The sequence below is a fragment of the Natator depressus genome, chromosome 3, assembly GCF_965152275.1.
Source record: "Natator depressus isolate rNatDep1 chromosome 3, rNatDep2.hap1, whole genome shotgun sequence".
NCBI classification, from domain to species: domain Eukaryota; kingdom Metazoa; phylum Chordata; order Testudines; family Cheloniidae; genus Natator; species Natator depressus.
In genome coordinates, this window is record NC_134236.1 from 56,961,967 (window position 1) to 56,987,100 (window position 25,134).

The 25,134-nt window shown below is 39.7% G+C and overlaps 1 protein-coding gene across 1 annotated transcript in view; it reads right to left on the reverse strand.

Annotated features, from left to right (window-relative positions):
• The window catches only part of COL9A1 (collagen type IX alpha 1 chain), a 104,141-nt gene that overhangs the window by 71,084 nt on the left and 7,923 nt on the right, over window positions 1–25,134 (reverse strand). Inside the window, exons 5-12 of the mRNA XM_074947920.1 lie at window positions 21,357–21,753; window positions 11,377–11,460; window positions 10,627–10,647; window positions 9,125–9,199; window positions 8,582–8,617; window positions 8,388–8,450; window positions 2,615–2,668; window positions 1,953–1,988 (exon numbers count right to left, since the gene is read on the reverse strand). Of these exons, the coding sequence (XP_074804021.1) occupies window positions 1,953–1,988; window positions 2,615–2,668; window positions 8,388–8,450; window positions 8,582–8,617; window positions 9,125–9,199; window positions 10,627–10,647; window positions 11,377–11,460; window positions 21,357–21,753 (766 nt within the window). The remainder of the gene's footprint in view (window positions 1–1,952; window positions 1,989–2,614; window positions 2,669–8,387; window positions 8,451–8,581; window positions 8,618–9,124; window positions 9,200–10,626; window positions 10,648–11,376; window positions 11,461–21,356; window positions 21,754–25,134) is intronic.

Genomic DNA, 25,134 nt, shown 5'->3' on the forward strand with positions numbered 1-25,134 from the left:
TCTACAAACCTCACAAGGACCATTTGAGCTCTTATAGACCAAATAAATTCCATTCCTAGCAGAGCTGTCAGGTTGAACAACTGAGGTTTCCTTTATAATGATGCATTCTTGATGTGTTTTCACAGTAGCAACTCCACTTCCAAAGGAAGGGAAATCCTTTAAAGACATTTCTGACATTCACCTTTCCAACAAGCTCTCCTATTATTCTGTCCTGGAACCCACATTCTCTGCAGGTTCCCTTTGGATGAAGTTAAAATACTCTATACTTTCCCTAAGTTTCACATCTATAGGAATGCAGCCCAGCTTCCAATACCATCTATTTTAGGTTGAAATAATTCCATTAATGCATCTTTTAATTTTCCATAGTCACTTTTCACCTCAAGTGGTAAATTTCTTCATACACACTTCTCTCAGATCCTCTGAGTAACAGAAACTGGCAACCCAAAACTGTCTCCATCATTCCATCAATTTAGTTTTGCAGCTAATTCAAACCACTGTCCTAAGCAATCATTTCACCATCTACTCTGCTGAATAACTGGTAAACCCTCCCTTCCCCTCTGAAAACAGTCCTTTCAATCTGCTTAGCAGCCCTCTCAGTTTTGCTATTTCTGCAACCACGGTTTGCTTATGTTATGGACACACAGACCCCACTAGCTGTCACAAGTTTGTACTCTAATTGTCCTGGGGTTTGGATTTTCAGCTAAGGAACATGTATATTTGGAAAATAAAGGAATATATCCCCATGAAATGATGTACCTTAAGCTTGAACATTTTTTACATGTAAGCTGTTATTCAAGATAAGGAATACATTTTATTTTATGCCTAAGCATTTTGAGTGAATCTGTATATAAATAATAGTAAAAATTAATGGGTCACAATTAAAAATGAAAACATACAGTCAGGGCTACGAAGTTGTGGATCAAGATAGAATAGAGCAAGCCTAATACTTAGTTCCAACAATTCCAGTCTCAGGGAAGAATCAATTCTTAATCTCCTGAAGCCATATATCAGGGCACGATACCCTCCAATTGTTCCCATTCCCAGCTTTTTAAAGGGTTTCCTTTACAATCTCAGTTTCTCTGTGTCTGGAATCATCCGGTTCTCCAATTCTGGAAGGTCTTTAACCTGGCAATTCTTCTCAGACTCCAAACCTGAATACTTAGCCCTCTCTGAATTCAAAGCTGAACAGTTCTCTTTGAAATCCTCTTCTCACATTATGCTGTCTTTCACCATCAAAAAAACCCAAAACCCTCTCTCGTGCACTCAAATTTCAGTCATACAAACTTTTAAACTTATATAGAGATGAGCTGAAACCTGACCCTTCTTGGGCTAACATACCCATGTAAACCATGGACTTCCCTGTCTGAGGGCTCTTCTTCACTTCCACAAAGAGATAGAAATTGTTAGAAAATATGTTCTCAAAAACTTGATCCATTCACAGAAATTTTCATTCCCTTTAGAGCATGCAGATAAATCAGTTAGTCTGAATGCAATGAACTCTTTGTAATGGGGTTGTAAAAAAATCAGTTCCATCAACTAGAGACTCCATTTTCTAAAGAATGTGCCTTCAATGCCTTTGAATAACTGAATCTGTACCCTACCAATGCAAAAATAAAAGTGTTACTCTACTACAAGAGTTCTCAAACTGGGGGTCAGGGCCTCTCGGGGGTCGCAAGCTGTCAGCCTCCACCCCAAACCCCGCTTTGCCTCCAGCATTTGTAATGGTGTTAAATATATTTTAAAGTGTTTTTAATTTATGGGGGGGGCACACTCAGAGGCTTGCTGTGTGAAAGGGGTCACCAATACAAAAGTTTGAGAACCCCTGCTCTACTACCTCAGAGTTCCTTGAGAACTAAGTTAAGAGATTTTCTTGTTTTCCATCATGCCATCTAGCAATTAAAATAATTTATATTGGTATTTTAAGTCTATACTATAATAAATATATGACTTACTGGAAGTCCACGGCCTCCGGGCAATCCAGGTTCACCCTGCAAATAATCAAATTATTATTATTTGTCAAGCTATAATACCACAGTTGGTGTTGTACACAACATTTAGGAAGATATAGTTCTTGTCCCTTGAAGGCTACGTACTAAGGGACAGATTCTGCAATCCTTTCTCACCTTGACTAGCACTTAATCGAGCAGTCCCATTTAATTCAGTGGAACAACATGTAAAGGAAATTTCTACTCAGAGTCGGAAAAGGATAGGGAATCAGATCATAAATATTATAACTTTGTTTTGTTTTAAAGAGAACAATTCAAACATTTTGGTTACTCTGTATTAGTGTTCTTATGTTGAAAGTTCCTACATTTGAATTGTTGAGGAACTGAGGTTTTGCAGTTATGGTGCTGGCTACGTATGGTGACAGCAGTTAGTATAGGGCCCAATCATGCAAAGGGCTGAACACCCCGTGAGAGATGCTGAGCACTTTCAACTGCTAATGAAGTCAATGGGAGTTGAGGGCACTCAGTGTCTCAGAAGGAGGGTCCAACTGGATCAGGATTGCATTCCATACTCATTAGAAAAGACTGTAGTCTCATTACCCTCAAAAAGTCTATAAGTACGCCTGTGAAAAATGCATCAAAGACTTAATAACTGACTTTATTCTTACCTTTTGTCCTCGGGGTCCAGCTGGACCAGGCGATCCATCAGGGCCTGTTAGTCCCTTATGAAATAAAGTGTAACATATTAATGTAACTCATGTTTTTATTAATCACAGCAGAAAACTCTATAAAATATAAAACACTGTGAAATTGTCTTACAATGCAAATAGTTTAGTGAGATACAGAGATGGAGCTGACCTTCAAAATTCTAATGAATATCCAAACTCTGCCAAAGTTCAAGGTGAGAGTTTGTGGCTATTATTTTCACCTGGGTTATATTGCCTTCAACAATAACCTTGGCTAAATTCCAGTTAGTAAGAATAGGTGACCTCAGATTCCCTTAAATTTTTCCAAATCAGAGAAATTTTGCTAGACAGATGAACTTTTGTGACTTATGATTAAAATGTCAAATTTCTATGTTTGTCCTGCATAATCAGTTGTCCATAATGAAAAACTGGAACTAATTTCAATAATGTATCTTAAAAGGATACTTGGATGTTTGAAATCAGATGAGAAAAACAGATGACCTTTCGGTGACCTCTGATGAAAAGGACCCACCCTTCCTTCCATATTCATCTCAATGTGAATATGGAAATTAATAGTCAGTCATCCCCCTAAAAGCCTCTATATTACATTAGATGTATACACACACCAATACTGTTCATATGCTGTATAGATTAGCCATACATATAAGGCCATATTTTGACTTCAAAGCATGACTTCAATGACAGCTACACATAGGCATCCAAAATAGACTATTGTTGACAATATTAAAAATGTACCCTAGGAGGTACAATCATTTTGAACCAAATGTTAGCCCTATGTACGTAATAAGGCACATGGCAACCACTTACTTGCTATACAGGTCAGCTAGACACCAGGCTGACCAATTGGGAAGATAGTTAGGCTTAGGGAGTTGGGGAAGGGGAATAGAAGCTGCATCTGCTTTGTGCAAGAATGGAGATGATGCAAATTACTTCCACAAACCACTCCTCACAGCAGCCCTCTGTGTATCTCTTCACCCTTCTCTTCCTTCCCAAAACAAGGTGAAGACGTTACTGTTGAGGAAGAAAGGATAGGGAGCAGGGCCCAATCGTATGTGGTAGCACTCTGAGGAAGGATCTCTTCCCTTTCTACTTCTGATTGCAATGATAAAGGACAGGAATTCTTTGGTCCCCAGACTAGCAGCCATAGTTAGCCATGACCTCATTCTGTAGGCCATACTAAATCATTCAGTGTCCCTGTCATTCAGCCAAGAAGGAACTGGCCCCCATGCCACCCAGAAATATTGGAGTAGGCCTCCCCATCTCATTGCCTCCATCTTCCTGGTGTTCGCACATGGCAATCCAGGAGGGTGGAATCATAAACCCAGCCTCTGGGGAATACTATGTGGTTGCCACAAGCAAAATGAGACAGCCACACAGATTCTGCACTGAGAGTATCCCCTGAATGAAAGGGCCATGTGGCTGATACAGGTTGGGTCACGATTTAGCCTTACGCCATACTTGCCTCTCTGACTAAAACAAAAAAAAAAAAAAAAGGCAATTATAACTCGGAGTTCAGTAAGGACTAAATTGTTCTCAAACATTTATGTGGCTTAATAATTCAAGAAATCTATCAAAAAAATCCTTGCTTTTATCTTCGTCCAATATTTTTCTTTTTGGTGAGTTTCTAATAATTCAGTATGTGACCCAAAGGGCTTTTTTCCTGCTAATTTACTTTCTGGAGCTTACACGGTCATTATGGACAATTACTGTGCAGTATTTTTTGTTCAGTTTATTATAACTGGCAGTAGAATAATTTGTAAGAGAAAAACAAAATTAAAGAAATCAGAACTGGCCCAGCAATTTAAGGATAAGGAAGGACAGTATAAATGAAAAACCCAGACAGATGTTATTTTTAATTCCATGCCAGTTGGGTGCACAATGAGTGTATATTAAGGTCAATTTGTGTAGTCTTCAACTGTAAATATATTTACATTTTACTATTTTTCACTCATTCAGTAAGACTGGGGTATATGCAGGAGCAAGAAGGCATCAAAAGCACCTAAAGCAGAACAGCTTCTATATGGGGAGAGATTCAAAAGACTGGAACTGTTCATCTTAGAAAAGAGACGACTAAGAGGGGATATGATAGAGATCTATAAAATCATGAATGTTGTGGAGAAAGTGAATAAGGAAGTGTTATTTACCCCTTCATATAACACAATAACCGGGGTCACCCAGTGAAATTAATAGGCAGCCGGTTTCTAACATACATAAGGAAGTATTTCTTCACACAACACACAGTCAGCCTGTGGAACTCATTGCCAAGGGATGTTGTGAAGGCCAAAAGTATAATTGGGTTAAAAAAAGAATTAGGTAAGTTCATAACCTTCAATGGCTATTAGCCAAGATAGTCAGGTATGCAATCCTGTGCTCTGGGTGTCCTTAGCCTCTATTTGCCAGAAGCTGAACTGGATGACAGAGGATGGATCTTGATAATTGCCCTGTTCTATTCATTTCTTCTGAAGCAGCTGGCACCAGCCACTGTCAGAAGACAGTATAGTATATTGGGCCAGATGGACCATTGGTATGGCTGTTCTTATGTTTTAATTGTGGAGTTCAAGAATATGATGTGGTTTAGGTGACTGAGTTGTCTTGAAAGGGAAACAAAGAATCCAGAAACTGAGTCTTGACAGGAAAGTAAAGGATAAAAAGGTTTTCAAATATTTGGTTTTATATTTGGTCTTTGCTTATTGTTTTTCAGTTTGCACACAGAGGGTCTCAGGGACAACTCAGTGAAGTCAATTTGGAATATTGAAATTAATGTGAATTTTGGCAAGATCAAATCCCTATTCTATTATGGATTTTGGATCTTAAACAGGTTTAAATAGGAATTTTTAGTTCATCTTTTGCAGAAGACCTTTAAAGAAAAAACAATCAACTTCCAGCATGTTTCATTTTCAAGTTAATTTTAGCACATCCATATAGTTCATGTTCTCTCCACCCCTTACAATTGCTGAGTCAAGTCTTACAAATTATTTTTCTGCCATTTTTATATAAGCTACACAATGTGCTTAAATCCTTGCATAAGACATAAATACCAATATGACAACTCCATCAAAGGAAAGAACTACAATAAGAAGTTTCCCCGAATGTACAAATAAGATAGTGTTTTAGTGCCAGTATATTTTTTCAAGTTGCAGTGTGGGAGATTTAGGTTGGATATTAGGAAAAACTTTTTCACTAGGAGGGTGGTGAAATACTGGAATGCATTACCTAGGGAGGTGGTAGAATCTCCTTCCTTAGAAGTTTTTAAGGTCAGGCTTGACAAAGCCCTGGCTGGAATGATTTAATTGGGGATCGGTCCTGCTTTGAGCAGGGGGTTGGACTAGATGACCTCCTGAGGTCCCTTCCAACCCTGATATTCTGTGATTCTATGATTTGTTCTAGCTTTCCATCAAAATAAGATTCCCTTGAACCTTAGTTATTTAGGCCCTTGTGTTGTTCCCCATAAAGAAACAAAGTCACAAGGGCAGTAACAGTCATTGGGGTGGGTTGAAGTCTTCCTTCCTTCAGAATAATATATATTCAAGTCACTATTTCTCTTGGGATTCTGTTTCTCCTGGTATCACAGTTAAAGTCCATCCATAAGCTTCAGCTCACTAAAGCATAATCATTACTTTACCACAGTTCCATGTAGCTAGCTGTCTCAAATTTGGATGTGCTAAATGTGACATAACAATAGTTTTCTTGCACTTACAAGGTCATGTATTGCTACTGAGAAATAAAAATTCTGTTTTGATTAGTCTCTAAGGTGCCACTAGTACTCCTTTTCTATTTGGGGGAAATATGTATATAATATAAAATGAGTGGGATGTGTTAAGCAACACTCTTAAAGACCATCGATCATCTGCTTGGGTATTTAAATGAATTTGTATTTTCATATTATATTTTGGTTTTCTAAAATTATGTAAAGATGACTAAAATCTGTATTTAAAAAAACTTGCACAATCAGTCTGTCTTCATTTAAATTGTAAAAAATGGATCTAATTTGTTTCCATAGGGCACTTAAAAGCTTGTAACAATTTTGTAACTATATGTTAAACAAATACATGACCATTTACATTATGCAGTACATTCACATTCTATCTGAAGTTACTGAGAAACTAGTGTTTCTGATTAACACTTCAACCAGTCAGTAATCCTCTGGTTATTTACTTCTTATACTGTGTGTTTTCATGGTCCATGGTTATTATTTAAGGCATAACATTTTCAGATTAGATTACTACTTGACCAGCCAGTATACAGCTTCATAATCAGAAAATATTGAAAAATATGTGACAGACATTTTTTTCCAATTCATCTTGTAGGGTGGAAGATTTTAAAATATCCATTCCTGACTGAGCTCATGAGTACGTGACAGATTGTTAAATCCGTGCATGAGCTTTCGATCTGCTGTTTTAGTTCACAATCCACTGCTATTCTAACATAAAATAATAATATAAAATAAAAGTTTGCTCTTCAGCTGTAAATTCCAGATCTCTAAAACAAAAAACAAAAGAGCACAGTTTGTCTCATGAAGAATGATTCAAAACAACCCTTGATTCCCAGAGGATTGGATCACATTTTAAATTTATTCCTTCACATGCTAGCGTGTTTCTTGCATGAGCCTTGCATTTAGTCTTGTTAGGCTCTCTCATACATATATTCTCCCTTTTCTTCCTTCTGTCCCAACATTCCCCAAGAGGAAGTGTCTCTGTTTGCGCCCCCAGTTGCCCTTATAGCGTTGTATGGGAAAAGTGAATGTGATGCTTCCCCAGGCAGGGCAAAGTGAATCAATCTGTGGCTAGTTCTTAACATCCCGGAAACTGCTAACGCCCCCTGCAGACCAGTTATACCAACTGGAAATGAGGAAATTCCCTCAGTCATGGGTTCCTGGCTTATTTAAAGAGACAGGTCTTGCCCTTGCCTGTTGGTCAGTAGGGGGCAATTCAAAGTGTCTCTCTGTCTTCCTTTGCTGTTCTCCTTTTTCTCATCCCAGAGCAGGCCGGAGCTGATTCCCTGGGCTGGTCCCAGAACCCCCACAGGCAGGAGAGGAGCCGATGAAGCATGCTGCCTGGCAAGGCCTGATGCTGAGACTCCATTCATCTCGCTTGACTTTCATTTGCCCACAGATGCCCCTGGCTCCCATTAATTCCTGAAGCCTGGACTCCACGTGGAGGGTAGCATACACGCTCTGGTTTACAACAGGATTTAGGGCAGGAGAGGGCGCCCTTCCCTGCCTCAGCCGCCTTGCACCCAGCATGTGCAGTAGCTCGACTCCTCCTCCCTTTCCCTTGTGGCAGCTGGGTCTGTGCAGGCTGTACATAGATGAACAGTATTGGGCACCTTCATGGGGCTTTCGCCAGGTCCCTCCCTCCCAATCGCATCCCTCCCCTTTGACTGCCTCTCCCCTCTTGCCACAGCTCTTCCTCATCCTCAGGGCAAAGAGGGAGAGAGCTGTTTCTCTGTAACTCCAAACAATCCTTGCTCTGTTATCACCCAAGGAAATGCTGGAATCCTCAGCCCTCCCCGGGGACCTCAGTCCTCCAGACCCTGTGCCCAGTCTCTCTAACCACCTCCCAGCCCAGCCCTATGTGTAAGAGAGAGCCTTTCAAACGGCAGCCAGATCCTTCACTCACACATGGCTGGCCATCTGGGTTGTGATTAAACCAGGGACCTTAGAAGGAGGTCGCCTCCCTCCAGAAATAGCCTAAAACTAATTATTTTTCCAAAAAAGAAGGCAATGTCTACTCACATCAGCTCCTGGCTCTCCTGGCGTCCCGGAGGCACCTGGTTTGCCTGGCTCGCCATCCGGACCCTTCAGGATTCAAATGAACAAAGAAATAACATATTTTAGAGTGAGAAGCAAGCACAGTTGAGACACTCTGATACAAAGATCTGGATTGATCCTGTTGCAAGATCGAATGCAAAGCAATGTAAATTACTTACCGGAGGGCCTGGGGGGCCATTGGGACCTCTGTCTCCCTAACGGGATGTAAAAGAGAAACGGTTCAGTCAGCAGTCTTTAGAGTCCCGAGGTGACACTAATGAACCCATGTGCAAAATGTTAAACAGATGATCAGGAATGATCCCTAATTCATTTCTATTGTGTAATCCCATATAGTTCCTATTATGTGGAATAATTCTATATACCTACTGTATGCTATCAAGAATAATCCTGTATAGTTCTTTACAGATTATCAAGAATAATTGCATATGATTCCCATCACATACTGTAATAAATAATCCCATATAATCCTTTTTACAGACTACCAGACTGCCTTGCCCCACCGCCACTACCCCACACACCCATTACTGTGTCAGCCGATACTGAACAGTAATTCCTATGCAGGTTATTAAGGACACTAGAGAGTGCTGCCAAATTCAAAGGATCCCAAGGACTAACTACTAATGTATTAAGAATAGTTCAGGTGTGTGCAGGAGGCATTCCTAGCTGCCAGCTATGGTGACTCATGCATGGGAGACACTTACATCTATGCCATCAATGCCAGGAACTCCTGGTGTCCCTGGTGGCCCTGGGGGGCCTTGTGGACCTGGGGGGCCTCTCTGACAAGGAATAAAACAAAGAGCAATTAGATAGTGAGCAGATCCCAGAAAACCTGCAGCAACTTCTGGGTAGGGGTGCAGGAACAGGGAGACCAGCCCATAGGGAAAGAACTTCTAAACGCTTCTAAGTGGGCTCCTCAGTCACCAGGGCCCTTAGCTAACCATACAGTTAGTCTTGTGCACCTGATTAAAGTAATTGTCATTTTGACCCACTGAACTGCATTCCCCCTTGTTTAGCGACTGCCAAAATGTCCATTGCAATCTGAACCAGGATTACAAATTCTCAAAAACTCCCCCTGTCCTCGTCTATTGTCATTCACCCACTGCACAAGAACAGGCATGCTAGTGTATATGTCACTGTGTAACTGTACAGTACAATCTGGGCTTTGTGGAGCAAAAGTTTTGGGGGTAATATTTACATCAGAAATTCACTAGCCCTGGCCCTTGAAAAATCAATATAAAAACAGTGAAGGAAAAAATCATGTTCTTTGTGAATAACGCTTTGAAATTCTCCACACCTATTCTAACAAGCTCATTCAGCCTAAACAGAAGAGATTCTTCTTAAGAGTTTGTGTTATGAAGAAAAGTTTAATAATACAGCCCTTCTCTGCTCTCACTGAAGTATTCACTGCAATAACATTTTTTTTCCTTATAAAAAAATTCCAGTTACCTGTCCTCACAAGTACATTAAAATCTACAATCCTGGTTATAATTAGCCTTCTCCACAGGCTGGGCTCCTGAGAGAGGTGTTAGCAGGCACTGAATATGTTTGAACCCAAAGAAACACGTTCTTTGAAAGAATGTTTGTAACCCTTGAGTTCTATAATATACTGGACTGTTTTCTTTATTACTAAACTCCAACTGCCAGGCAAAGCAAACCTCACAATGGAGGCTTTGTGAATGAAACCTCAAGACCCGACAGGAGGAGGTGATGCACTCAGTCTGGCAAGAGCTGCCAGAATCTGAAATCTCCAATCCCATTCAGGCAGTCCTAGCTATAGCCCATGTCCTTCCTGCTCTTTTTCAAATGTTACTGGCACTTTAGAAATGTTTCTTTCTTAGAGCAACCTCTCAAGTTCTTATTTAACTGATGATATTCTTACTTGCAGTTTAAACCCTGTCCTACCACTGCTCATTGGCACATTGCATAGAAAGGTTCTGTTCAAAGCAATTGCAACCATTGCATCTACATCTCTTTGCTTAACTTATTTTTTCCACGTTAGAAATGCTAATGTGATTTCAGTTTTAAAAAAAAATACAGTTACAGCCACCACTGCTGGGATAAGATAACCCAGCCACGAGACTGTTGGATTTTGAAAGGCATCAGATCCCAGACAAGAGGACAGGAGATTGTTCTCAGCTTCCCAGGGACTTTGTATAGACCCTTTCTCTTTGCACTGAGCAGGTTTCCTTTCCTTAAAACATACCTCCATGGCTGTCTGGCTTATCTGCAATGAATAAGAAATGTATAATAAAAGTCAGGTACAACTTACTTGAGCCAGGCAAAGGCACATAATTTGTAGAAAAACCCCTAGAGGTAAGGCTCCCCTGCCCCGAGCAGTGCTAGACATGGTCACTTCTCTGCTGGCCAGCAATGTTTTCCACTCTGTTGCTCTTGATGGATTTTAGGACCCGCAAGACATAAAATTCCCCCCAAGTGACTTCACTAGCAGCAGCAGAAAGGTAAGCCCTGCTACAGGCATCTGTTTCTTCTGTTTATTAATGGTCTTAGAGGAGGGTAATGGGGATTGGAGGAAATCTGAATGCTAGGAAGGAGGGGATTGAATGACACCAGCTCCTTTAACCCTTTGCCCTGCTGCTGCTGCTCTGACCATGGTCCTCAGCAGCAGTCTCTTAACTTTCTGCATGAGTTATCAAGAGAGAAAAGCAAAGCTAGGCCATGGTGCTTGCAAAGAGCCCTACAGAGGCACACATTTTAAATATCTCTGCCTTAGGTAGTTTGATAAGAAAAAAGCAAGAAAGCAAGAGAAGAGTTAAAACCACGAGACCATTTTGAAAGGCACCAAGTCCCAGACACAGATGCTAAATATAGACACCTATAACCATAAGAAAAATGAGGAGACTGATAACAGCCGGAAGCCCAGAGGGAAAGGTTGAAGATGTAGACCCAATGATAGTATGAATACTAGGAACGTAAGGCTGAGGAAGCCCCTTACCCATCTCCTGGCTGGAAGTTCACTGCAACTTTCTCTTTGTGGTCGTAGAGGGTCGCAATGAATCAGCATCCACTGGATTTCAAACTAGTGAAGGGGATAAAATGAGATTAATTTATTCCAGATGTTCATGCTTGTCAGGTTTCAATAACATGAACACTCTGATCAGCCATCTCTGGGTTTTAAAAGTTGTGTAGTAGAAAACAAGAGATATGATTACAGTCTAAGGGATATATAACACATATAACACTTATAGTTCCTTTAACATTAAGCATAAACAGCAGGTGCTCAGCAACTGAATGGTATCAGGTGCTGGAGCTTACTTCTTTAGAACAGACTGGCTAGTTACCTTTGGCTCTTCCCTTGCTCTATCATCTGTTTGTGTATTTAGAAAGGGGCATAAAACCTGTTGTAGGAATTAAGGGAAAAGGAAGTCTACAGTTGGTCATGTCCAAGAACAGGTGTTCTTTCATGTTTATATTATGCTGTGGAAGTTGTTTTATTAATGAATACACATTCATAAAATGATTTCCTTAGAACTAGACAGGTATGTGGATAAAGAATGACAGGTCTGACAATGAATGCAGGTCTAAGTAGGAGGAATTCTAGAGACCTGACTCATATATACACTTGAAACATTCTGGGGCAGGCTGATATACCTTTGTGAGATTTCACATCTTCTTCAATATTTTCACATTGGCTCTGTAAAATGACCCAGAAATAAAACCACTTCTTTGCCTCTAAGAACTAACAACTGATCCTTTATGTGTCTGCATAGATGAGGAAAGTGTGCTTTACATACCCTCAGCTGGAAATGACTGGGTGAATAGATGCAGTAAATAGCTTCAGAGGTATGTCCTCTGGTATGTAATGTACCATATGGTACATTAAATACAGGTACATCCATATAAATTATTTTAGTACACATGCATAATATTTCTTTTTGTGAGATCTTAGATCATTTTCCCATCTCATTCTACATGATTTTTGTGGTCATGAAGATAATGAATGGTCTATTCCATGTTTTTTCAGGCTGCAAAACTGGTGAAGGGGGTCACAACCTTCCCTTCTTTATGACCAGATGGAATGGGAAGGAAGGAGCGTGATGCTTTTTTCTGTTGTAAAATATACTCGTAATACGTAAAGGTTGAGATCTAGCCTTCCTGAGAACCTCAAGGAAGAAGTATGAGTCTTTAGGACTTTCATTTCATTTCATTTCAATCTTGATCATGATTTCTATGCAGCTAGAACCCAGCTTTCATCCCCCTTGACTCATTCTTAGATCCCTCCATTCCTATCTGGTTCCTTATGTTGACTTCCTCGTTTCCACATTACTCCATATACTGTACCTCACTAATGCTTCACAGATTGAAGTCCTTTACTGCCACATCTATGTCCTCAAGTTTGCCAGTTGCCACCTCCAGAAAATTGCTAGAATTCTTCTTTACTTTGATTCTGCCTTTACTGAAATTCTTGCAATCAAATCTTTATTGTTCTCTATATTTACTCCGAAATTTCAGAGTTTCCAGAATGCAGTGGCTAGACTGCTCTCTTCCTCAAGGATGTTGTGCCATAGTCCCCAATCTCTGTCACATTCACTGGCATCTCATTTTTCTCTGAATCTAATTTAAAATCTCCCCTTTTGGTTTTTGAAACGCTCCACAGACTTGTTCCATCCTAGGTCCTTAACTATATCAACTTTCTTCCTAACTAGCTTGTTCTATTTGCTGTTCATGACACTCCACATTTCAGGTGTGCTCTTTCACCGGTTCTGCATTATTTATTTGGCTCTCCTTCCCTACTTGCGAGTCACTTATTTACTTCACTTCTCCAACAATAATTTTGAAACCTTCCTGCTTGCTCTAACCAAAGCCAATTGCATATATACATAAGTGCATGATGTAAATTATAGTTAAGCATTGGTAAGGCTATAACACAAAATAATAAGAACAGGACATTCAAAATTCATATTTACACCTTACGATGCTGGTTTCAATATATCCCATAACTGATAAAGGGAAATCTTGACTCTAGGCATCGAAAGATTAACCAGTCTTGATATTCCAAAGAGTTTCTTTCTTTGATATCATAGATGTAGCTAGTAGTGCTGCCTGACATTTTCCATTATAAGACTCTGTTTTCAATTGTTTATTGCTTTGTCAAACTAACTATTTGAGCAGAAATTTTGATAGCAACAGAGGGAAGTGTGTCAGGAGCTGGGGTGTGTAGCAGGTGTATAGGTGCAGGGAGGAGAGGGTCAGAAGCTGTGGTGTGAGAGTTGGATAGGAACGTGTGGAACCGGAGCTGAGAAGATTTGGAGCGGGGGTTAGACAGAAGCAGAGGAGGAGATGAGCAGGAGCTGAGGGATTGGGTATCTGGTTGGATAAAAACAGAGGGGGAAGGGGCAGGAATCAATGGGCTGGTGGTTGAATAGAAGGAAAGGGGAACACAGACAGGCTGGCGTAGATGGGGCAGAAGACACTATAGCCACTTGAGGACACTCCTCTCCAGAATCTGGAACTGAATTCAGGAGTCCTGAGTCTCTACAGTCCCCTGCTGTGAAATTTGCTGGCAAAGTGTGTTTCTCAGCCCCCCTCTAATGGATGGTCCACATAGAAGATAGTCTACCACTGCCACCATTTACTCTATTAGATCAAGTGATAGAAGTCTGTGCTATGGTTCTAAAAATGAGGACCCTGCTGATGACCCAAGTTGGGGGTCAATACAGTTCTGAGTGTTGGAATTTCTGTTTTTGTCTGGTTTTGTTTGTTTTGTTTTACAATTTTTTTTAAAAGATACATTAAAAAACTACATTCAATGAATGTTAGAGCTGGAAAGTCAAACACTGAAAAATTAGTAAATGCCAGAATTAAAGGTTGTCATATACAAACTTCAGTTGGGTCCTTATATGTATGCATGATAATACAGTCTTTAATTACATGATCATATGCAATTTTTTCCCCCACAGGAACCCTGCCTCATTCAGTGCACGAGATGGGAAGGCTTTTGGAATGATTCATGGTTGTGTACTGAAGGAGACTGTTGTCGGTAGAACCCCTGCCTCATTTATTGCAGATATTGGAAGGTGTGTAGTGAATGAGGCAGGGGATTTTAGGAGGAGAAAACATGGTCTTTTAAACTAAAGGCAGTTGAATGTTACTCTGGAGAACTGGATTCTACCTCTTCCTCTGCCACAGAGATGTTATGCAATGCTGGGCAAGTCACCAAAACCACAATTTTCACATTTGGCCACTAATTGTGTGTTCCTCATTTTCTGGATGCCCAGCTTGGGGGACAGATGTGCAGAAGTGCTGAGCACTTACAGCTCCAACTGAAGTCAATGTCAGCTGTGGTTTGACATATAAAGTGCAAAATAATGCTAAACACGAAATAATCAGGCCCTCAGTATCTCAAATTGTACATCCAAAATTGGTGAACACTTGACAATTTTGACCTTAATCACTCTGTCTCAGTTCCCCAACTAATCTCACAGGCGTGTAGTGAAGATGTATTCATTCATTTTTGCGAAGAGCTCAGATAGTATGGTGACAGCACCATAGAAATGCCCCATTAAACAAAAACACTGAATAACTACCCATTCACTGAATGAGGAGGGGTCCTGTGGGAAAAAATGACCATGTAATTCAAGACTATATCATAATACAGACTCCCAAAGGCGAAGGGAGAGGGGGATGCAAATTAAGGTTGCACTGGCACCCTTAATTCTGGCATTTCCTAACTTTTGAATACTTGACTTTGCAACCTTAATGTTCTGTTTTGGCTATAATGTATAACTAGGCTTAGATGAAAGCTATTTTTAAAATGAAAAAAAATAAGTTTAACTATGAGTGAATTGTTCAAAGCTGCAGCTGGCTTGGAGCCCATTAAAGAAAAGAGAGTGACAGTTTTTAAAAGAGAGCAACTGCAGCCCAGCCTTGCTTTATAGGTCTCTTCCCACATAACCAAACTATCCATGGATTATATTCTGTTGAACAGGTCATGAAGAATGACACTGTTTTCCTTGCATCAGAGAAATATTTTGAGGGTGCTTTGCACACATATGAGGATACTTTGTCATACTTTCTTCCCACACACATCAGCACAAAGAGTTATTAGGGGAGAAATGCAGAATTGAGGTGCTCAGAAAAGAACATGGAGATGTCAGAACTAATATAAACTAAACCTATTAAAATAAAAAGGAAAGGAGTACTTGTGGCACCTGAGAGACTAACAAATTTATTTGAGCATAAGCTTTTGTGAGCTACAGCTCACTTCATCGGATGCATTCAGTGGAAAATACAGTGGGGAGATTTATCTACATAGAGAACATGAAACAATGGGTGTTACCATACACACTGTAACCAGAGTGATCACTTAAGGTGAGCTATTACCAGCAGGAGAGTGGCGGGGAGGTTGGGGGATGACTACCTTTTGTAGTGATAATCAAGGTGGGCCATTTCCAGCAGTTGACAAGAATGTCTGAGGAACAGTGTGGGGTGGGGGGGGGGATAAACATGGGGAAATAGTTTTACTTTGTGTAATGACCCATCCACTCCCAATCTCTATTCAAGCCTAAGTTAATTGTATCCAGTTTGCAAATTAATTCCAGTTCAGCAATTACTTTTGGAATTAATTTGCAAACTGGATACAATTAACTTAGGCTTGAATAGAGACTGGGAGTGGATGGGTCATTACACAAAGTAAAACTATTTCCCCATGTTTACCCCCCCCCCCCCCGCTGTTCCTCAGATGTTCTTGTCAACTGCTGGAAATGGCCCACCTTGATTATCACTACAAAAGTTTCCCCCCCCCCCCCACCGCTCTCCTGCTGGTAATAGCTCACCTTAAGTGATCACCCTGGTTACAGTGTGTATGGTAACACCCATTGTTTCATGTTCTCTATGTAGATAAATCTCCCCACTGTATTTTCCACTGAATGCATCCGATGAAGTGAGCTGTAGCTCACAAAAGCTTATGCTCAAATAAATTGGTTAGTCTCTAAGGTGCCACAAGTACTCCTTTTCTTTTTGCGAATACAGACTAACACGGCTGCTACTCTGAAACCTATTAAAATAGCTTTTCTCATTTCACTATTTGTGTTTTTTAACAGTGGATAAAGAAGTCATATATGAAAGAGACATGGCGACAAGTGCATTTTAAAAACTGAAAATAAGGGGTCAATCCTGCAAACCTTACTCATGTAAATAGAAATTATTCATGCAAGCAGCCCCATTAATGTCCAGGGGATTGTACTCTTGAGAAAAAAGTAAGTTGCATAAGGTTGCACACAGAGTTAATTATGGTTAGCTAAAGATTCTTTTCTGTATCACTCCATCTATCAAATATTATACTTATAGCATATGCAGTATATGATGTGTGACTTTTACCACTATGTTTTTTATACATATACACACACACACACAGAACAAATCTTGTCACTTTCATCTTTACTATGGCTGATTTAGAATATCTAATTTCACATACCTGTATTATAGAATTATGGTTCTGTGATGGAAATGGTTTAATTGGGCCCTAATGTCAGTTGATTACTTCATCATGCCCAGGGTCAGTTGATTACTTCATCATGCCCTGCTACAACCCATTCATTTCGGAATTCTTTTGTAACCATACGCAAAGCAGACCATTTTACAATGCCTAGATACTATAGTGATTGGTGTCTTATAAATGCAATAATTTAGTGTTTTATAGGAATTAAATGATTAATCCATTTTCTAATATTGCTAGGGAGGTTAATTTATTATATATTTAAATAGCAAATATATATTATTTGGGCTAGTTCTATTTTTCTCTACATGATCTCATCCCCTAAGATATCTGAAAATGCCTGTAAAATGCCACAGGTTTGCAAAACATTAACAACAGAGCCAAAAATGCTATTGTTTTATCTGTGCTGTGCAAGAACTGAGGTGGATTAAGCATAAATGGGATCTAAATGAGGCCTGAGATTCCAAGGTAGTATTTGCTGTACAACAGCACAAGAGCCAACTCTCACTGAGACATTTAGCTGTCTAATACGCCTTAAGAAAATGTGTTCCACTGCATTTAGAATAAATCTAAAACATTTTCTATAATCTGTTGAACTACCTGTTCAGTGAATTGATTTGTGTGTGCCTCATTGGTTTTATTGCCATCTAGTGGGTGATTCAAAAGGTAATACAGCTGTAAAAGTACAATTAATCAGATCTGTATTGAGATCCTTTCAATCTTTATTGATGCTCCTCTCAGTTAAATCACTGATTTTACACCAGTGTAAAAGAGCAGTTAATCAACCCCCTAGGTCCTTTCATTAATTCTTTAATACCCAGCCTAAACAGTGGTATTTTTAATGTGGGTTACATAGGGTCAATTTTCATGAGAGTTACACTGCATAATCCTGCAATACAATCTTCTTCCATGTAGTTTACAGAAAATCAGTGTTTTGTATTGAGGCGTTTCAGTATACAATTGGATACTCGGAATGTGTCAGAAGGAAGTGTTTGGGAGGAAAATACATGCAGGTGAAAAATGGAAATCTACCAGCACAAATGAGCAAAATAAATTGAGAGTATTCAGATACATGAGGTGCCTCAGTTAGAGTAATCACTGAGTGAAGTTAAAACCAGATTATTGCTCATATATGCCTGGGGCTCCCAGTACAATCAATGGCAGCCTTAGTAATTGGAACTTATCGTGAACCGAACTCTTGTAAACAGTATCTTTACATGAAGAAGGAGATTTATATGTTGGAAGGTTTAACTTTATACACTATTCAACTGTTCTTTAGCAAACTATTTGCTGTATTAAGCATATATAAGCATTTTTTCAACATTAGGGTAAAATCTTGGCCCCACTTAAATCAATGGCAAAGCTCCCATTGGCATAAATGGAGCTAGGATTGTAGGTATGTTCTGTGTTCCAATTTCTTTTACACTATATTAATTGCATACACACAAGAGAAATATTATTCTCCATTAAGTTTCAGTTCTTTCTGTGAAGTTTAGCCTATAGGATTGTCCTGTAAATATATCTTTCAAGTGTTAGAAACACTGATAAAAGTACCAGGTCATATGCCCCTTCCTTTGGACATGCTGAGTTTTAAGGCCTGAGAATTCATAATATCCTGGAGGAAAAGTGGAAGCAAGATGCTCTATAACTGAGTCCCTTTCTCAGGGAGATTGGAGAAAATCTTTGCTAGGGTAGTGGCAATGGGAGAAATGCTCACGCTCCCAAATTCATACTCTCAGAAAATGCAAATGGAGGGGTCTGTATACAACTACAGTATATAAAAAAACTGAAGAGGATCCCATGGTAGGAAGGGCAGGTAACACAGATGGGTCCTGTAAGATTACTAATTTGTTATGTTCATATTGGCTTATGAGAGCTAGTAGCTGAGCTTGGGACCACTAGTTCCACTTACCTAGTGAGTGACAGAGGACTCACAGCTGAATCACAGTTGGCTTGCAGTAGAATCAACCTATTGGTCAGACTGCCTGACTGGCAGAGGGGATTAGCAGACCTGCTCTTAAGAACAGCAGCAAGTTGTGGCTGTTCAAAGCCCAGAGTTGTTCCCAGCTTGTTCCCAGCCCTTCCTCACTCTCAGGTAACCAGTTTCTGACCCTCATTCCTGACTTCAGTTCTGGCCTTGGACTCTGGTTCTTACTCTAGGCTCCAATTCCTGATTTCCAGCTCTGGCATCTGACCTTTGGCTCTGATCTTGGGCTCCTACTCCTGGTTACCAACTCCTGCTCTAAACACTAGGCCTGACTACCCACAGCTCTGTATCTGACAAGTAGCATATTATCTGCTATTTGTTAAATTTATACTAACATAAACCAAGGATACTCTAAGTACATTCTGAACCCATCTGGTACAGTTTCTTTCTTTTTTCTTTTTCTTTTTTTCTTTAAAGTTTCGCTTCCTTTATGTCTCTTTTTCACTGCAGGATTCCCTACCTAGATTCTTTCCATCTAATTCTGCTTCTTCAAGGCGCTACTTCAGTACATCAATTGCTTGTGTTAACTGACCATTTATAGCAGGAGTTCCACCTTTTGAACTTCGAATTCACAGCATGAACATGAGCAGAAAAAATGTAGGCAATATCTTTTAGAATACCAAGACCATTGGCCGTAGCACACTACATTGAAGCAATTCTCCTAATCTGAGCTATGGAACAAATCCACCTCTGTGCACTGGATGTTGATAAGGGCTGCCGTTTAGATGTTACATGCCATTTAACTGGTTCAGACTGGTTAACCTGTTTAAACATATAAATTAAGTAGGATTGCAGCTTGAGGGTCAGCTCCAGCAAGATGCAAGTGCCTGCAGTGAGGTACATCCTCCATTCCCTAAAATCAGTGGGAGCTATGGGGAGCTCAGCACCTTGTAGCAGCAATCACTTAATCACTGTTTTATTGAAGTTTTATTCCTTTCTTGTTTTCAGTAACAGGAATAAGTTTAGAGCTAACCTATGATAAAACACTGATTTATATAACTGACCTATAATTATAACCAGGAGACTGGGGAAATCCATAGGAGATAGATAACTAAATACCTTTGAGATCCTTTGGGTCCAGATCCTCAGTTGATATAAATTGGAGTAGTACCACTAAAGTTGATGAAGCTTCACCAGTTTTACCTCATCTGAGAATCTAGACAGAGCATTTAGCATTTGAACAAGAAGGGGCTAATGGGTGGGGGTTTTTTATCACAAACAATTGGCAAGGCCTATTTTCAAGAGGGTCTTTTTTCTGTTTTCAAACTATAATGTACTCTGTATTGTTTAGTTTCTATAATGGATTATTTGGTTTACCCTTAGATAAAAAAGAATGATAGCATACAATGTAAAGCCACATGAACTTTTAGCCTCTGAAAAACATAACAGAAATCTTGGGCATAAATCCTTGTAAAGGCTCAAAGGCCAGCATAATTTTCTAACAGAGCTATACCAACAACTCTCCTAAGCAATCATAGTGACAACAAACAATAAAGAATTTATCTTAAAAGAACATGTTTTTACAGTACAACTATAAGAAGCCAAGCTATTCTGTACAATAAATATAGCCATAGTAAAATATTGGAAAAGGAGACTAGGAAACACAACTTATTTCTTTTAAAAATTATACTACTCTAAGTAATATATTCCAACAACACACTGAAATGTGCCTTGGACCTCCTAAATAACAAAGAATGTTGAGGTATTTATACAGTATACAGCATAGTCAATTAGAGTGAAATGATTGGAACCTCACACCATCCTCCCTTTTCCCCTCCCCCAACAACTGATTTCTTTATTCAGTTTAAAGAGAACACAAAAAAGGCAGGGAGAAACATATACTAGTGCAAGATAAATGAAACTTTTAGGTTTAATAGTCCATCAAATTGGGTATTATCTGTGACATATATTATGGGCATGTTGTTTTCATAGCTTTTAAGGCCAGACAGGACTATTATGATGATCTAATCTGACTTCCTGCATAACACAGGCCATAGAATTTCACCCAGTACTTTCTGTACCAGCCATAAATTCAGATTGAGCTAGACCTTATTTTTTAGAAAGACATCCAGACTTGATTTAAAGATTTCATGTGATGGTGAATCCACCTCTCATCTTGGTAATTTTACTCCTATGGTTAATTACCCTCTCTGTTAAAAATGTGCAGCTTATTGCTAGTTTTCGAGGCCTGTCTTGTGCCAAGCACTGCATCCTTTCAAACTTATGCCTTGGTTTTGATTGAGTCTTCTCACAAAAATAATACAGTTGACAACAAAAATATCTTAAGATAATTTGCTGCATTATAAACATGACTTGATTCAATTTTGTTGGAATAAAGAGCTAAAACTTAATTTTAACTTTACATTAGTCTGTACTTTTTTAAACCCCTTAGCTGGTCACAAGATATTTGAAGATACGTTCACCAGAAAAAATGTTACAAGAGAGAAGATTTTCTAGCACTTTTTCTGTAATATAAGATTTTGAAACTTACCGGAATTGAAATTTGAGGATTATTTATAAGTTTTCCCAGCAAAGCAAAGCCATCCACGTCAATTTTGCCCCTGGGCTTTATCTGTAAGGATTCTATCATAATGCAGTCAATAAAAAGAGTGACATTGCTCTTTTCCATGCTGACCATAACCTTGTGCCATTGGGAATCAAACAAAAAAGGCAAATGTGAAAAGGTTGCAGTCTGGACACTTCCATCCAGCCCTTTATAAGAAAACTCAAGAGCCTTTGTTTGACTATTAAGCTTCACTCCAACTTGTTCTTTTCCTGACGAATCCTGGACCTGCCAAATACTCCAGCTTTTCTGAAGTGTGCTTCCGGTCATCCGAAATGTAGTTAGAAAGGAATATTCATCAGGCAATCCATTGGGATACAAAAACCTGTATAAGATCAAGCACAGTATATTGGTTTTTGGGGGGAGTCCTCCATGACTGTCATCTCTGAGAGAAATAGGAGTCCATCACTCAAAGGAACCATACTGCAGCTACTATCCTTCCACTGAGGAGAACTTGAGGGGAACCCTTTTTGAGCCATTCATGTTGCTCCTCATTTGGCAAGAGGAACTGTGCTTCAGCAGTGTGGGCTCTTCCTATATTACATAATGTTCATGCCAAGCTCTCTGCCCATGATGGCTCAAGCAATCAGAGGCCAATATTATGAATTAAATCAGGGTCTTCTATAATAGTGCTGTGCACCTATGGCCTATCAAACCAACCAGTCAATCCTGTTTTTTAAATCTGTTGTGACATTATAATGCTCTTTCTAATCAATGCAGAACTGATTCATTTCTAAAGTTCCACGATTGCTTTTTCAAACACATTTTGTTGATCTATCCAACAATAACCATTTATTATGTATTAGCAATTACTTTAGCAGAAGTAGGTTATCTGTTTGAAAATTATATAAAAGGTAAGAACTCACACTTAAAAATGTATTGTATTCTGTGGTATTCAATTTCAGTGCTACATGCACTAGAGAACAGATTTACTGCTATGAAATAGCGAATCCCTCTGCTTTTTATTATTTGCATTATTTTACTATGTACCCTTTAAAGTATGCAATTTTGAAACACAAAACAGTCTAATGTTTCTTGCAGTATTGCAATCTAAAATAACTGAAGTTTCCTGCTGTCTTGAAAGCTGTGTCAATGCATCTCACCAGATAGAACAGTGTTTAAAGATTATGCTATTTAAACTTGCTACAGATACTGGTATTCTACTCTCATAAAACTTTTGATTAGGTAGGTTTTTTCTTATCTGTCCATATTTAAAAATCTTATAAAAAGAGAAATATGTTTCACTAAGCCTGATGAGGCATGGGGATGTGCCAGGCTACACTATCAGGACAATACACAAAAACAATTTCCAGAGAACAAGTAGGCTACCCAAAGAAGCAATCTGCCTTGGCTTTGTAGGGCTTACTGGCCCTTCACTAATAGCAATTTAGCCACTAGACTGGCCTATGCAGAAAAATGAGAAAATAGTCTTAGAATAAGTTATCTATCCCAGAGCACAGTTTAGTTAATATAATAAACTAGCCCTTCCAGATTAACAGCTGCACTATAAACAATAAAGTCTTTAAGTGCCTCAGACTGTGCAGTCACATTCCAGTAGGGGGCTCCAAAGCACCAGCAGGAAGGAACGTGACTAGACTGGCTGTCACGGAGGAGTGTCCAGGTATAGACTCTACCTAAAATATTAACCTAGTGCTGCCACTGCTTTGCATCCTTATCCTGTGAGCCCCATGCCTGCTACTACCTGGCTAGCAGGAAAAGACGGTGTGTTGGGAGATGGAATGTGTGGGGTGAGATTTGCCACAGCATAACCTTAACTCTTGTACTTCTGATAGGGATACGAAATAAGTGGTTGTACCTTCACCTATATTACTCCTGGAGGAACTCTCTGCCACTGTGCAATGCAGAAGTCATGTTAAGAACATAAGAACAGTCATACTGGGTCAGACCAAAGGTCCATCTAGCCCAGTATCCTGTCTTCCGACAGTGGCCAATGCCAGGTGCCCCAGAGGGAATGAACAGGTAATCATTAAGTGATCCATTCCCTGTCGCTCATTCCCAGTTTCTGACAAATAGAGGCTAGGGACACTCTGTCCATCCTGGCTAATACCCATTGATGGACCTATCCTCCATGAATTTATCTAGTTCTTTTTTTAACCCTGTTATAGTCTTGGCCTTCACAAAATCCTCTGGCAAAGAGTTCCACAGGTTGACTGTGCGTTGTATGAAGAAATACTTCCTTTTGTTTCTTTTAAACTTGCTGCCTATTAATTTCATTTGGTGACCCCTAGTTCTTGTGTTATGCGAAGGAGTAAATAACACTTCCTTATTTATTTTCTCCACCCCAGTCATGATTTTATAGACCTCTTTCATATCCCCCCTTAGTCATCTTTTTTCCAAGCTGAAAAGTCCCAGTCTTATTAATCTCTCCTCATACGGAAGCCATTCCATACCCCTTATCATTTTTGTTGCCCTTTTCTGAACCTTTTCCAAGTCCAGTATATATTTTTTGAGATGGGTCGACCACATCTGCACACAGGATTCAAGATATAGGCATACCATGGATTTATATAGAGGCAAGATGATGTTTTCTTTCTTATTATCTATCCCTTTCTTAATGATTCCCAACATTCCGCTCACTTTTTAAATTGCCACTGCACACTGAGTGGATGTTTTCAGAGAACTATCCACAATGACTCCAAGATCTCTTTCTTGAGTGGTAACAGCTAATTTAGAGCCCATCATTTTATATGAATAGTTGGGATTAAGTTTTCCATTGTGCATTACTTTGCAATTATCAACACTGAAGTTCATCTTCCATTTTGTTGCCCAGTCACTCAGTTTTGAGAGATCCTTTTGTAGCTCTTTGCAGACTGCCTGGGACTTAACTATCATTAGTACTTTTGTATCATCTGCAAATTTTGCCACCTGACTGTTTACCCCTTTTTCCAGATCATTTATGAATATGTTGAATAGGACTGGTCCCAGTACAGACCCCTGGGGGACACCACTATTTACCTCTCTCCATTCTGAAAACTGACCATTTATTCCTACCTTTTGTTTCCTATCTTTTAACTAGTTACCAATCCATGAGAGGGACCTTGCCTCTTATCCCATGACAGCTTACTTTGCTTAAGAGCCTTTGGTGAAAAGCCCATGTTGACTCTTCCCCAACAAATTACGTTCATCTACGTGTCTGACAATTTTGTTCTTTACTATAGTTTCAACCAGTTTGCCCAGTACTGAAGTCAGGCTTACTGGCCTATAGTTGCCGGGATCACCTCTTGAGCCCTTTTTAAAAATTGGCGTCACATTAGCTATCCTCCAGTCATTTGGTACAGAAGCTGATTTAAATGATAGGTTACAGACTAGTTAGTAGTTCTGTAATGTTTTGCATAGAATTTCCTTTTTCACTGCAGAATTGGTGCTGCAGAGCTCCTGGCACTGCTGGACCTGACAGTGCCTAGCTCCCCAGCTCACAAATAGATGACACTGCTCTGGGGAGGGGGAGCTGGAGGTTTTCCCGGCAGCTGTGGTTCCCAGCACATCCTGAAGGAAGGAGGCGGCACGTAGGAAACGCCATTTGAGCCCAGGACCCAGCATCAGTCTGTTTCTCCCTCTGGATCCCTGGGCTCTGCGGGGTAGTGGGTGTGACTGTCTGGGCTGGGGACGCTCCACATCTAGGCTCTGAGGAGGGGAGGGGTGACTATCTGCGTTAGGGGGTGCCTTACAGCTGGGCTTTGTGGGG